This window comes from Drosophila obscura, unplaced genomic scaffold, assembly GCF_018151105.1.
Source record: "Drosophila obscura isolate BZ-5 IFL unplaced genomic scaffold, ASM1815110v1 contig_186, whole genome shotgun sequence".
Classification (NCBI taxonomy): domain Eukaryota; kingdom Metazoa; phylum Arthropoda; class Insecta; order Diptera; family Drosophilidae; genus Drosophila; species Drosophila obscura.
The window spans coordinates 9,842,762-9,857,357 of record NW_024542774.1 but is presented as its reverse complement, the minus strand read 5'-3'; the positions used below and the strand labels follow the sequence as shown (position 1 = coordinate 9,857,357).

Sequence of the window (14,596 nt, the reverse complement as noted above, 5' to 3'; positions counted from 1 at the left end):
TGCATATCGATATATAAGATAGAAGAAAACAAAACAACGCACCTGAAAATTAAATTAAACGAATTGATTATGGCTGTGCTACCACCCGATCCTGTGTTCAGCCTGCGTTCCCCGGACATGGGCGCCGTGAACTCGGTTTGCTTCCAGGAGAACGAGCGTCTTCTGGCGGGCACCATCAAGGGCAGCGTTTTCCTTTGGGATCTACAGGTAGGTTGCTGGTCCAAAACAAAAACAAATTGCCAAATCACCTCAAGCACGTTTCCCTTGCAGACAAATCGCTCGGCTCTGCACTTTGAGGTGGGCAGCGATCCGATTACAAGCCTGCATCACACATCCGACCGACTGGTGACCCAGGAGAAGGGTGGAACCGTCACGATGTTCTCCATTGGCAACAGCAGCTATGTGAAGGAGCACAGTATTGCGGGAAACCATCTGGGGTACTGCCGTTCTGCCCTCTACATGAATACCAGCAATACCAACGAGCAGCTGCTCTTCTATCCCTGCGAGGAGTCGTCTATTGGAGTGCTGCATGTGACGGATTCGGCTGCCCCCACACAAATGCTTGTGCCTGACGATCCGCAGCTGCCCAAGCTGGGCAGCGTCACCTGCTTCAAGCCCTTCGACTGCGCCTCCTCACTGTTCCTGCTGGCCGGCTACGAGTCCGGGCACTTCCTCACGTGGGACATCAGCTCAGGCGTCATTGTGGATGTCGTCGAGCTGGCGACAGATGCCATGACCGTGGACTACGACCCCATAACGAATAGGGGCATCGTTGGCGGTGCCAGTAAGTGTATGCCGCAGGCTCACTAGCGCCTTTAAATCTCATTCTCCGCCACACTTGCAGCGGACAAGCTGACTACCTTTAGCTACCAGCGGCCATCCATGCAGCTGCAGCGCGGCTCGGAGCTCTGCATCAAGAATCCGGGCGTCAACTGTGTACGCATTCGCGCCGACCAGAAGGTCTTTGCCAGCGGTGGCTGGGATGGTCGCATTCGGATCTTCTCGTGGAAGAGCCTTCGACCCCTGGCCGTGCTCACCCAGCACAAGCAGGGCGGTGTCATGGACCTGGCCTACTCCCAGCAGCCGGTGGCCATGTGGCATGCACCCATTATGGCGGGAGCGGGCATGGACGGCCAGATATCACTCTGGGACCTGTACAATTGAAGGTGCTGCCATAGGTAGTCAGTCGTAAGTGTTACAGTTTTTGTTCCTGGATGCTGCTCAGGGACTGATGATAATGTTATCCTTTTTATGCGTAGAGTAGGTGGGCAAACCTTAGTTTACTTCATTTCAAATTATACACATTGCAAGTTAATAATTTAAATTTTTATTATTTATTTAAATTCCGTTCTGATTCTGCGAGCACTTTGTGCCCTCCGCCAGCCGCTCTCTACAATATACTGCGCTTTCGCAGACATACTCGTACATGGTATATTCAAGTCCAGTTTACACATACACACGCACGCCATTCATGGATAGATACATACTAATATTTTGTAAGGTTTACTAAAAGTATTAAGTCTACTACATTTGCTTTTTAGCTTTAGCACTGCCATTGCCATGGTTATTGCTGTTGCTGTTGGTTATATTGCACTCTCTGTCTCCGTCCTCGTCCTTGGTGGGACTACTGTCCTGTTGGTTGTGGCCGTCGCCCGGCTCCAGCTCCCGCAGTGCCATCTTCTGGAAGTCACAGTCAATGATCCGCTTGCGCTTGCGCAGCGGTCGACTGCATTCGGAGGAAGCGGTGCTGCCCGAAGGTGTCGCTGCAGATGGCGATGGCGCTGGAGCTGGAGAAGATGTGGACGCGGTTGGCTCTTTGGTTTGGATAAGGGTCCGTTTGGTTTGCAGTCGTGTGATTTTCAGCTTGGGCAGCTTCTGGCTGTCCTGGTTGCTCTCCGAATGAGATTCGTCCCGCACTATGCAGTGTGTCTCAAGCGAGTTCGCATCTGTGGCTGGCGACGAAGACGACGGCGAAGCTGAAGCTGAGGCTGAGGCAGAGGCTGGAGAAGCGTTCCCGGCACAGGTTGTCTTTGGTATGGATTTCTTGCCCTCATCATCATCATCGTCATCGTCATCATCATCATCATCATCATCAACATGAACATCTTCATCTTTCTCCTTCTCCGTCACGTCCTCCACCTCCAGCTGCTCCTCCTTGAGCTCGGGTGGATGTTTGTGCTCCTCTTCTGGAGCGTTGCCATCATCCTGATCACCCCTGGACTTGCTGCAGTCCAGTGGCTGAGGCTGCTCCTCCTTGCGACTCGTCGTGGCCCGCTCCTCGTCGAACCGCTTCCGCTGCTCGGGCGTCAGATGCGCCTTGTAGAAGTCCATGATGGGCAGCGGCACGGGAATGGGTATGGGCAGCGGTATGATTATTGGATATGGCACCATCACGGTCACCGGCGGAACCGCCCCCATCATTGCCCCGAAAGCACCAAGATGCTCTGGCACCTGTGTCGGTGGCATCGGCAGCCCAAAGGGCGGCGGAAATCCCCGAGGCATCATTCCGTGCGGCGGCGGCAGGAAGTGATGTGGCGGCGGCGCGGGATGCCTTCCAAATGGAAGCCCCATCGGATGCCCATTGGGCGGTGTGGCAAAGTAGCTCGGAGGTATGGCAGTTGGGCCCCTGCCCAGCACCTGTTGTGGCACCACGGGCGGAGCTGGCTGCTGTTGTGGGTGGGGGCGGGTGTGCGTCGGTTCCGGCATGGGGGATAAGGGTGGCAGCGGCACGCTGGAACCGGAAAAGTCTGCGCTGAGCGTCGGCGGCTGTTGCTGCTGCTGCTGCTGCTGCTGTTGATGCTGCTTTTGGAGCATACTGGCCACCGTCTCCGAGCCGGAGGAGGAGGCTGGACCGCGAAATGGACGCTTGCGACGACCAGGCTTTAGTGCCGGACCTGATCCCAAGGAGTTGTGGTGCCGCTGCAGCGGTGGTGGCGGTGGTGGTGGGACGGCGGCAGCTGGAGCGGGACTCTTCTGGGCCAGCAGCTTGGACACGGGCGCCACTGAGATCAAGGGTTTGCTCGGATTGCTGGGCGGAGTGACGCTGGGCGAGATCCGCTTGGGTGTGGCCGCCGTCCTCTCGGCTGGTGGTCCTGGCGACACCGATACCGTGGAGGCTGGCGAGGCCGAGCGACTGCGGCAGTTGCGCAGCCAGAGATCCGGCGTAATGAGACCCGCTTCGCTGCCCGCCTCCATGCCCTGGTCCCGCAGATGCGGATTCATGTCCAGATGGGCCTGGGTCTCGTTGCAGAAGATCTGCATCTTGTACTGGTTGAGGCACTTCTCCGAGCAGAACTGCAGCTGCGAGGCCCCATCCTGGAAGTCCACATAGCTGACGGCATGGCGGACGTGCTTGCACCAGTCGCAGGTCTTGGCCTTCTTGAAGCACGCCCTCCGGCTCTGCGTGAAGCAGGACTCTGAGCAGTAGCGCGGTCCATCGCTGCTGGTCAGATAGTCCGGCGCATTCTCGGCAATCGGTCGATGGCACCAGCAGCAGTTGTTGAAGTCTGCATTGGAGAGAGTAACCAGATTCAACATTATTAACATTAGGCAAAAGGACGGGTAGAGATGCTTCCCCAATGTCAAAGAGTCCCTAAAAAGTGAGTGTAGTCTCCCATTTTCCATGGCATCCTTCGAAATTTAGCTTGCAATATCCAATATCCAATAGCCTAATGTGAGGTGCCTATGCTGGAGGTGAACCTCCCCTCCTAGTATCGAAGGGATGGGATGTTGGGGTGTAAGCCATATTTGGGGCTTAATGAATCTGTTATTCGATAATGCAGGCAGCCGCATCACTGCCAGCGCAGCCCCAACTCCCGCCTGAGTTTGTTGGGAAGTTATGAAAGTTTTCAAGCTGCCTGCTCATAATGGAAAAGGCAATGGCAGGAGTAGGGAGAGGGAGAGGGAGCGTAGTGTGCCAGTGAAGAAAACTTCGACTTATCAAATTCCCAAAAACAAGGGCCATGGAAAGGCTGAGAGCGGCGCAGCATCAAACGCCCTTGCAAACCGTAAGTGTTAATACCCTCTGCGAGTTTCAAGCAAGCAAAACTAGAAGCAGTAGGAGGGCGTGGCTGATGGGGGTGGGAGATACTCTCCCTTTTTGGCCAGACTGCAGCTGGTACACAGCTCGTTTTTGGCTGCTGGGTGCTCGAATTACCTGATGGTCCTCCTCGTGGCATACGCTCTAAGCCGACCCTGACGTTCCCTGACAGAACCTGCAGCAGGTCTTGGTACTCACCTATTTTCTCCTCCGTGGGCGGCATACCCATGCCCGCTGTCGTGACCGGCTTGCCGATTGAGTTTGGACTCTTGGAGTCATCCTCCCGTGAGCTGCGCGTATCGTGATCCGAGGGAGTCGTCGCCGTTCTGTTGCAATTTAGCATTCCGCCCTTCCGACCGCAATTCCCATTCCCATTGCTAGCGGTATTGTTGTTCGTGTTGTTGTTGCTATGATACGCGGCTGCCAGGGAGTTGCGACTGCTCCGGAGTGAACCATTGCGCCTCCTCTCCAGCATGTGCTGATGCTGCTGCTGCTGCTGCTGATGTTCCTGGTCCTGCTGCTGGTGCTGATGCTGATGCTGATGCAGGTGGTGCTGTTGACTGACCACCGCAGCCGCTGCGGCGGCACTTTGCAGCAGACGCGATGTCTTGGCGGTTAGGTCCAGGCGATCCACATCGACGCCATCGAAGCCATACCAGCCGAGCAGCTCATTCATGGTGCTGTGGGCGAATTCCTGGAACCAGACAGAGCCACAGTGATATGAGTTTCAAGAAATTGATGACACAGTTCCCTGCTGCCAGCTCCCAGAGCAGAGAGCTCCCCTAAGCAGCTGTAACTGCCGCAATCCAATACCGCAATCATTGTGGTGCGTTGGCAGGTGGCAGGTGGCAGGTCAACTACTGACCACACACTGCCACTCTGCTTGAACAAAGGTGGACTCAAGAAAAGGAAAGGCATGAAAGGAAGGCATCCGCACACATGACGGATGATACAACTAACATACGAGTATCTATTTTTATTTAATTGTTTAAGCATTGCTTAAATTGCCCTTTTGCCCTTAGGATATCTGCCTACATGGTGACCTTTCAACTTTAAGAGCCCAATTAATGGAATCCTTCAGAGGAGCCTGGGCCCGGCACTGCAGTGGCCTAGTAATCGATAGTCTTTTCGTATCCCAGGAAAACACACTCCCACCCACTTCCACTCCAACTCCCACTCCCCCTTGCGCTTTTATAAGGATATCAGTGGCCACACAAGGAACGAAACATTCATTATGGCCATCGGGCTGGTTGTAGGTTTTCGGGAGGCTGTGTGGGTGGCATTTGCATGCATGTCTCCCTTTGGCACTGCACTCCGGTATGGGTATGGGTGCTGGCACGGCTGCTACGACATGGATATTGAGTAAACATGAGCATATCTCTGTGCTGGTTGCCGCTTCTGTGAAATTAAAGCGAAAATCCCGCCTCAGTCTGGACCTGTCCAAGATATGGCTGCTGCTGCCGTTGAAGTTACTTCTTTTTGGCATAGACAGCAACAACCCAAGGAGATATGTAGATATATCTTTGTGTGAGTATTGGACATGCTTATGCACGATATGCACCTACATTTGTATATATATTCCTGTGAGTTGAATACGAAAATCGCACACACAAGGCTGCGAGAGCTGCACAGACTTCGGATCGGGTTACATTGAAATTCTCGTATTTTATTTTTTAGCCATTGCAGTCTTCGGCCAGAGGAGTGGCAAGCAAAACGTATGAAGTGAACTTAAATTTCAGAAAATCTTAATAATTCGCCAGCCTGCTTCTCAGGAATTCCACATTGTTCATACGCCATGTTGACACAGTCACAGTCACAGTCAGAGTCAGAGTCACAGTCGCTCTGCCGGCACACTGCTGGCTATATGGTAGATGGATAAGGAAGCAACCTCGGTAATATTCAAGGGAAATGGCTACAAATTGGAGAACTCTGAAAGATGATTCCCCAATTGCTGAAGGCGGACAATGCAACCAGATGAATCACCATTCCATCCCACGGCCCAATAGACCAGTCCCTGTCCCCTCTTTCTCTCTCTCCTCCCTCCCCCCTGCAATAGCTGTCTGATAGGACACCCGATACGGTGTGCAAATTAAGCGGTGCTGCCAACTTGCTGACAAATGCAAGTCGTCTAATAACTACTCCTCTGTCTCCGCTCACCGCTCACCGCTCTCGCTCACACGCTCACTCAATCGCACCGCACCCCGCACCCCACCCTTCAGCAAGCAGCAAGGCAAAACCATGGTCGAGTATCGGTGACAGGCACATTCAGGTTTTGTCCGTTGCCGTGAAAAGAGTATTAACAATTCGCACGATTAAAATCTCTGGTACGACGACCGAATGCCTGGCCTGCCTGGCCGTATCGATTACATGCCTCAGGTGCGACCTCGTCCACTGGGGAATGGCAAAGAGGGGGGATTCGTGGAGAGAGATCCGTGACCAGAGCAGAGAGCAGGGACCAGAGAGCGACGCACGCTTGTCTCAAGTTCAGTTTTTTTTGTTGTTTTCGCAGTTCGCAGTACCAACTGTGCGGTAATCGGAGGAGCGCAGCGTCCTAGCTCCGTACCTTTCCGCTCGCTCGCTCGCTCCCCCCCTCATTATCCCATGCGCCATCTCCATCTGCATCTCTCTCTCCCTCTCTCGGAACCGCGCTCTGTCTTGGCTTTTAGTATCATTTGTCTGTTAATTTATGTTCGGTTTTTAATTTCTGATTTGTGCGTTCGTTCAGTTTTCCTGCTCCGGCTGCCTGACAGTTGCTCAACGGACAGACAAAAAGACAGACAGACAGACAGACAGACTGGGAACTCCAGCCCCAGCACCAGTCCCCAGCTCATTGCAGTCGGATGAAATTCTAAACCAAAATGCGAATAAAAATCAATTAATTAAAAGCTGAAATTGTATGCCGTCTGTTGTTGCTGTTGTTGTTGCCGTTGCTGTTGCTGCTGGAGTTTTGGATCTGAATCTGCCTGCTCTCTGTGGTATAACCACACGATAAAACATACATTTTCAATTCCAGTTTCAGTGTTCCCCCGGCCCCCGGCCACCCTCTGTTGTGCAACAAGATCTCTCGACGGATTCGTTTTTCTTTTCATTTCATTTCACTGTGTTTTTTTTTTTTAATTATTGCTGGAATATGTACAGTATGTATCTTGTGGATACATTTGCCAATTCCAATACTCAACCGTACACGTTCTGCTCCGACTGACTGTTCTCTGTCTGCCTTTGGCTCTGACAATCGCCTGGCGCGGCTCAAGTTTGTTCAGCTTTTTATTTTCGTTTTTGCAAAATCTCAACTTACAAAAACATATCAGATTTTCATTTTTATTATGAATCGTAATGAACCAACCGACTTGACGAGAGAACCGAGAACCGAGAACCGAGGAACTGAGCACGCACTGAGCACTGAGCACTGGATACGAGTTTGCTCAGTTTCTGTCTGGCAATGAGTAGTAGTTGTACACTGACGGAAATGCACAGAAAATCTGGCAAATGGAGAACCTCTTTTTTGCGGATCAAAATGGTTCTGTTCTTTCCGTTTTGTCCATGCGATCGGTGACCAGGAAAAGGGAAACTTACTTCATAGTTCTGACCTAGATACGGCACAAGCCGCCATCTAAAGTTATCCGAGTGGGCGTATAACCATTGCATTACAGCATTGAGGCTCCGTGCTATCTGAGTCGGCCACATTAATACACGTCTACGGTTACCCACTGGCAACGAAACCTAATAGAATAATGTAAAGTACACGACAACGATGACGACGACGACGACGACGAGGCTAGCAATGGCTAAGAGATAAGATTCACTGATGGGTGGGGGCGGACACAGTGGGGACAGTGGGCGAGGGAGAGGCAACCCAATACGCTTATAATAACTCACCCTGAACCCAGTAAACTGAGCTGAGACGAGAGCTGGGCTAGCTCTGGCCCTAAACTAAAGCGAACTAAACCAAACTGCAACAGAGCACCCAGAGCCGGTGTGCGGACCGAACCCAATCCCCAATCCTCAACCCAATTCCAAAAGCAAACGCAACGGCACCGCAGCAACCATACCACCCCAAAAAAAAAAAAAACGAGTATACGAGATACACATATGTATGTACAATTATATATAGGGAAAACAAAACCCAATGGCAACAAATTCTAGAATTACCGCTAGTTTTCTCAGACATCTCTGCGTGCGAGTGTACGAGTGTACGTGAGTATGTGTGTGAGTCGAGCACAAAGTCAGTCGAGTCGGTTTTTAGTTGGTTGGTTGTAATCGAATATCGATAGCTCAGGATTGAATGACGCGCGCGTCCTTCTTTCGAATTCTTACATGACATACTTGGCCTTTGGCTGCTGTCGCTGTTGTTGTTGTTGTTGTTGTTGTTGTTGTTTCTCTTGTTGCTGCGCCAGTTTTCAGTTTCTCTTCTCATTTTCATGGTATTGTTTTTCTTTTCGTTGTTGTTGCTGTTTCTGTTTCTGTTGTTGTTGCTGCTCTCTTGTAACTTGATATTTTATTTTATTTTAATGTACCATTCCAGTGTATGATATATGATATTCGTGCTGTATGCAGAAGGGGTATATATGGCAGAAAGCTTTAGCGATCAATACATATATATATATGTATGGCAGATATTACTGCAAATATAAATAGCAATTTATCTAGAATTCCTTGCAATGATTATTTTCTGCTTTATTTACTGCCACACATCCTGCTGCCAATGGGACCCCCATCCCATCCACCCACAGGTGCAGGCAGTCCGCCTGCTGCTGCAGAGAGTCGTGTTCCCTTGCGTCCTTTGTTTGCCCATCAGTGGCTCGAATTAATTTAACGCTATATTAATTTGAGCTGAGAGGACGGACTGCTGCACGTCGCATGCCATCGCTCGTCTGTCAGCCCCCTACTGTCAGCTACTGGGAGCCATGTCATGTGCTTGTGCTGGTTGTGGATGCTTCAACAAGGCACACCGGGTGCCTCATGTTACGTTTCGCTTTTTGTGTCCGGGGGCAACTACATATCGTCGTCGCTCTCTCTCTCTCTCCATAGCTTACACAGCTTTTGAGCTCTAGTTCCTTTCCCTGGTGTTTTGTGTAGAATTTATCATATTCTATTTTGTTTGTAATTCAATCTTCGGCGTTGTTATTAAAGTTCTGCTGCTGCGGCGTCATTTGAGCTGCGCTGCCCCACCACCCCTTTGCAGGCTCGGAGTGGCTGACTGCCGGGCCCACGATGTCATTGTGTGGCCCCGCACAGTCTCCCCCAGACCCACTCCAACGTGTGGGTAACCCAATCCTGAATGCCCTGCGCCCTGCGTTCTGCGCCCTGGGCATGGGATATACGAGTCCAGCAGCACTTAACTATGGGATGTGTAGGTGTTCGATCGGCTGCTGATGCCACTGTGGCTGGCAATTACTATAATAGTCGCACAGGATATGCTGTAAATTTAATCTAAAATTAAGCCCTTCAGAGCACAGACAGAATGCTTACTGAAATAGCTGCTAGGATGCAAATGAAGGAAGCTGCTATCCCTAACCTCTAATATCCAGTAATTATTCGTAATACACCGGATTGTATTTGTTCTCCGCTATGAACGAACACCTCCCAAGGCAACACACATTGTTTCTATTCATCAATTACTACCTCTCGCGCACAGAATGTTGTTCATTTCAGTTATTGTTCGGCCACTGTCAATCATCGATAGGCCTCCTCCCTACCACCTTGCCCCTTGCACTCTTTTGTTTCATAACGGCCAGCCTCTGCCTCTGCATCAGCATCAGCATCAGTCTCAGCTCGACAGCACCCTAAAGCGGAAGCCCTGAAGGATATCGCCTTACACAGTCCTATCGAATTGCACCCGTGAGGCGCGTTCATGTTGGTATCGCCCCCCTGCTGCTTAATTATGTTGTGTGTGTGCTTCCCCTTGGATCCATTATACATGAAAAATACATACCACAATTTTTGGGCGCTGTCTTTGCAGCAAATGCAGCTTGTAATTACACAAAAAACTGAAACTGAAACTGAAACTGTTTTGTGTGGCAGGTGAGCATGGAAAAGGGATAAATTTCAATATTTTTAATTGATACTAGTATCGTTTATGCGCAAAGTGTGGCATGCTCGAAGGGGTTAGATTTAAGAATCAATAGATTTGCGTACTTCAAGTTAAGGGAACATAGCTCAAAGGGAACCTTTTGCTTTCAAACCAATAAATTTATAACTCCGATACTGACCTAGACCCAACAACTCCCACAACTCCCTAGACAAATCCCAAGTACAACAATCGTTTCCATGTAATAAATCACCACTTTAGTAAACATTTAAGCGGAGAATCCACCCACCCGACCGTGAGCATGCTCAGCTCAGCGCATACTGAGTTCTCAAGCAGCTCATTCATTATAAAATATTTTTGTTTGTGTTATTCGCTTTATGCTTTATAATAAGTATCATTGCGCACAACTGCAGGCCGACGGCTATAATTTCGATTCACCGATCACATTTCACGTGCTGCAAAAATGTTGCTGTGGGAGAGTTTTTGTTGCTGTTGCTGTTGTCATTGGTCTCCCCGCCTTCGCACCATTCACGGCTCGGCTCGGCTCGTCTCGCCTCTGCGGGTAGATAACTCCTCGTCTGTGGCATTAAATTAATTTTGCTCATTTGGCGGATAAGCCCAGCAACAGGGAGCCCAAGGGGTGTTGGCGGTGTTGGCTTTTCTGCGTAAATTTGCAACCCACTCGGACTGGGAATCGGATTCGGATTCGGACTCAACACAACTCCACTCCGCAGCTCACTCACTCACTGGAGCACTCATTCGTTAAAATGATTATAAAAATTCATCAATATAGGGTTTCCGACCACTTGCGCTCGGTTTACATCCATGGACGAACATTGTTGGCGAAATCTCGTAATCGTAATCGCTTCAACTTCGATGCGAACTGAACTCCAGTTACAAATGATGGACCCGGCACTCCCAGCACACCCAGATAGGGGATAGTGGGTGATGAGAGGAGGGACTGAAATTTCTGTTGCACTTTTCTAAATGCTCTCCACTGCGAATACAACAGAAACATCATCATACTCCTCAACAGAATAATTGGAATTGAAAATTGAAAACTGAGACCTTTTCGTTGGGTTTTTTTTTTTCGTTCTGGCCCAGACATTTTGACTCTTTTTCTTGTTTTTCAGTATTTAATTGGAAATGCTTGCATAATAATGTTATGCTATCTGAAAACCACATCTCGAATGCACTAATTGGAATTGCTTCAAGGGCTTGTTGGAGCAAAAGAAAACTACATGCAAATATACCAGGCAAAATGTGATTTCTTATTATTTGAAGTAAATTCTTAATCCACTCTAATTAGAGAAAAATTGAGAAATAGGATATCCGAATTTACTCGTTTACTTGCAACATTTTTCTGCGTGTGGATGTTATTCACCTTTGCTGTCGACTAATTCTATTCGAGCAGCACAATACGAAAACAAATAATAAATTTCGACGAAAGAAAAGTGTTTTTATTTTCCAAGCCAATGCACACTTTTCTTTAAATACGAGGGCTGGGAGGGTCGTTATGCCATGTTGTAGTTCTTATTATTGAATAGTATTCGCGAATAATGTGTGGACGGGGGTAATTAATAATGGGATTATGTGACTTGAGCTCACCTTGATCTCATCGCTGGGGAGCTCCTTTTTGATCTGCACGGGTCCGGCCACGGTTGCGGCAACACCAACGCTGGCATCGCGGGAGCTAGATGGGGACGTTTTGGCGGACATTTCTTCTGGGCCTGGGTGGGTGGACGGGTCGTGGCTGGAACACAAGACAGAAGAGGACAAAGGGTCAGAGTGCAGCCATGTGATAGCTTCTAAGGGTGATTCTATTGCAAGCACGAGCACGTACGATATTTATAGCTGGCCAAGTCATTGATCTTGCCACTGTAAACAACTGAACTTTCGAGTACATCAATCACTGGATCTGTGGGTATACTTGTACTCGTACGCTCCACTCCCCATCCCATCCCATCCCCCCCCCATTCAACATAATTAATTACAGAGTCGCAGCGTCTCACAGTTTCAGTTATTTGTACTCTTTTTTTCGGTTCTATTCTTTATTGGGCTCTTTGCTTTGCATATTGTTTCGCATCCATTGGATACGCATGCAAGAAGAAGCAGCACACTGCGATATATTTATACACCGCGCACCGTCTACGAGGTATCTTTGTATCTCTCCATCTACATGTACATATATATATATATATATATATATACATATATGTATATCTGTGCCTTTGTGTTTGTGAGCGTGTTCGCTTGGCGCGCACTTTGGTGTCTTGTAATTTAATACCTCAAACGAAACGTTACCACCTATCCTATCGCATAACACACACAACACACAACAGACTACAAATTTAACTTTATATTCAAATCGAAAAGCAAAACAAAACAGCAGCAACAATCTGCATCTGTATCTGTGTGGTAGAGTTCAGAAGAAATCAGACGGAAAAAGACAAAAATTGTTCGCAAACTAAAAGGGGAACTGTGAAGGTAATTGGAATCCATCCTACATGGGAATCTGTTTGTCTGCGAGTGTGTGAAATCTTTCTGATACATATTTCCAAAAAAAATGGACTCCGTTTTGGTCATAAATATATCAGATCTACACCCTCAAGGGTAGTAAGCATTCATGAGTTATCACACAAATTATATCGAATATCCAGTTGGAATTACAAGTTCCATTGCTCAACGTTAATGTGTTCGTTCTTCATTCCATATCTCTGCTTGCCATATGTACACATATATCTGTCCGATCTTCGTCATTCCTGATTGCCTTGCCCCATTGAAAACATTTCACTTTGGATCGCGATTCGCCTTGTGCTGCTTCTTGGTTTCATTTCATTTTATTTTATTTTCGCTTTGTTTTGCTTTTGAGAACTTTTGGCGAAAACATTTCAATATTCAACTCAAACCGAAAACGAAATGCAACTCAATGTACACAATGGTTTCCAAAGCATTATCATTTTCATTTTATAATAGAATTCTTAAGGTTTTTCTTTAGCGGGGTACACTTTTCCAATGCAGCGTGTGGGTAAACACACAAATATACGAGTATATTCCAAAAATAGACTGATATTTTCAACATTATATTTTTGGTATGTTCCGTTCCTCACTCACAATTGGCCTTTCCTCTGTGTCGTACACCGTACACTCTCGCTCTCCGCCTCCGATTCTTTTCACTGTGATTCAAGTGTGTGTTTTGCTTTTTTGGATTTTCCCGCTGTTACAACGAGCAAACTATCGAGCGAGTGAGCGTCAAGGAAGCTCATGCACCATGCTCATTTTCATTTTCGTTTTCACTTTTCACTTTCCACACATTTATGCACACACAGCGGCGGTCCGTACGGTCCGGTCTAGCCTCGCCTTGGCGATGTTTCAAATAAAACCGTTTCCGATTCAGAAGCTTCTCAAAACTGTTTCGTGTTTCGTGTGCGCTCGCTCCCGCATGAACAACCGACAACCTCCGCGCTTCAGGAACATATGACGCCGCACAGCCATCGGCATGCGGATTTTTACTGTCTCTGCTGCTGCTGGCGCTGCTGCTGCTGCTGCTGCTGTTGCTGTTGCTTCGACGGCGCTGCTGTTGTTGGGTGTCTGCGTATGCGCAGCTGTGGGTCTGTCTGCTGATGACGTATGGCTGTGTTAGGGCTCCTGCTCCCACGACCACACCACGCCACCCTCCCTCCCTGCTCTGTCTCTACGATGACTAAGGAGATGTTTGCCGCCGCCTCTCTTTTGACTCTGTGTCTTTGCATAATTTCTCTGTGTGTTACAGTTAAAAATAAATTGCATCATTTCACCTGCCTTCGTTTTGTTCTGCCTCGGAAATGCACGGGTATGTTATGTCCAATTTCTGTTTTAATTTTGCACAAAATACTCGTGCTGTCCGCGGGCATGGTCAGCAGAGATCACAGAGATTTCGGTGGGAAATTAACGGGCGGGGGTGGGGGAATTGCAAGTAATGTGGACAGAAAAATCGTTCTGACAGCCAGAACGAATATAATTTTGTCATTTAAAAGAGGGTACACTGTCGAACACTGTGAAAAAGATTCCTCCCGGCATTATCACCCATTTGTTATGGGCTATAGGGTCCCAGTGAATCATAATATATTGCAGGCCCTGTCACTGCGAACCACCATTAATACGAATATGGGTAACTGTACGTGAGCATGGAACGGCCAGAAAACAGTTGGCTGATAGGTGAAAACTTACCATCAGGCAATACCTAGCACCAAGCACCACTTTTGATAGTAGCAGTACCGGTACGAGCACCGGTCTCGGTGCCAGTCCCTTAAAGACAATTTCATCGCTTAAGTAAAACATTATAATCAACGACACACACACAGAGCAGTGGGAAGCAATGGGAAGCAGTGGGAAAGCAGCTGCCGTGTCAATCAAGAAACAATGCAATCATATAGATAAATGTAGCATTTAATGCAATGAATTTAAATTAATTTGAACGAGAGCCAGATAGATTTATTGTTAGATTGTGCTTGCCGCCGCGGCACCCGCAGGCAAGTGGCCGAACTAAA

At 48.5% G+C, this 14,596-nt stretch overlaps 2 protein-coding genes across 3 annotated transcripts; one reads left to right on the top strand and one right to left on the bottom strand.

Annotated features, from left to right (window-relative positions):
- Nucleotides 1-1,329, top strand: LOC111074257 (guanine nucleotide-binding protein subunit beta-like protein 1). The gene is made up of 3 exons (XM_022366982.2): nucleotides 1-207; nucleotides 271-784; nucleotides 845-1,329. The coding sequence occupies exons 1-3, from the start codon at nucleotides 70-72 to the stop codon at nucleotides 1,162-1,164; spliced, it is 972 nt and encodes a 323-aa protein (XP_022222674.2). The 5' UTR covers nucleotides 1-69; the 3' UTR covers nucleotides 1,165-1,329.
- On the bottom strand, nucleotides 1,312-14,338 carry LOC111074254 (sine oculis-binding protein homolog). Of its 2 annotated transcripts, none has more exons than XM_022366980.2 (4): nucleotides 14,277-14,338; nucleotides 11,676-11,820; nucleotides 4,238-4,733; nucleotides 1,312-3,506 (listed from the first exon to the last, which is right to left on the bottom strand). In XM_022366980.2, the coding sequence occupies exons 2-4, from the start codon at nucleotides 11,784-11,786 to the stop codon at nucleotides 1,525-1,527; spliced, it is 2,589 nt and encodes an 862-aa protein (XP_022222672.2). In that variant the 5' UTR covers nucleotides 11,787-11,820; nucleotides 14,277-14,338; the 3' UTR covers nucleotides 1,312-1,524. The 2 variants fall into 2 exon arrangements, with proteins under 2 accessions (XP_022222672.2, XP_022222670.2); XM_022366978.2 differs by lacking the exon at nucleotides 14,277-14,338 and adding an exon at nucleotides 12,738-12,797.
- Nucleotides 14,339-14,596: the final 258 nt, after the last annotated feature.

What these genes read in the sequence shown, in the direction of transcription:
- LOC111074254 (XM_022366978.2), bottom strand. Translation starts at nt 12,775, where the DNA reads ATGAAGAACGAACACATTAACGTTGAGCAATGGAACTT. An exon ending in AACGTTGAGCAATGGAACTT is followed by an intron (nt 11,821 to 12,737) that starts GTAATTCCAACT and finishes CTTGTGTTCCAG; the next exon opens with CCACGACCCGTCCACCCACC. An exon ending in TCCCCAGCGATGAGATCAAG is followed by an intron (nt 4,734 to 11,675) that starts GTGAGCTCAAGT and finishes GTCTGGTTCCAG; the next exon opens with GAATTCGCCCACAGCACCAT.
- LOC111074257 (XM_022366982.2), top strand. Translation starts at nt 70, where the DNA reads ATGGCTGTGCTACCACCCGATCCTGTGTTCAGCCTGCGTTCCCCGGAC. An exon ending in TTTTCCTTTGGGATCTACAG is followed by an intron (nt 208 to 270) that starts GTAGGTTGCTGG and finishes TTTCCCTTGCAG; the next exon opens with ACAAATCGCTCGGCTCTGCA. An exon ending in GGGCATCGTTGGCGGTGCCA is followed by an intron (nt 785 to 844) that starts GTAAGTGTATGC and finishes CCACACTTGCAG; the next exon opens with CGGACAAGCTGACTACCTTT.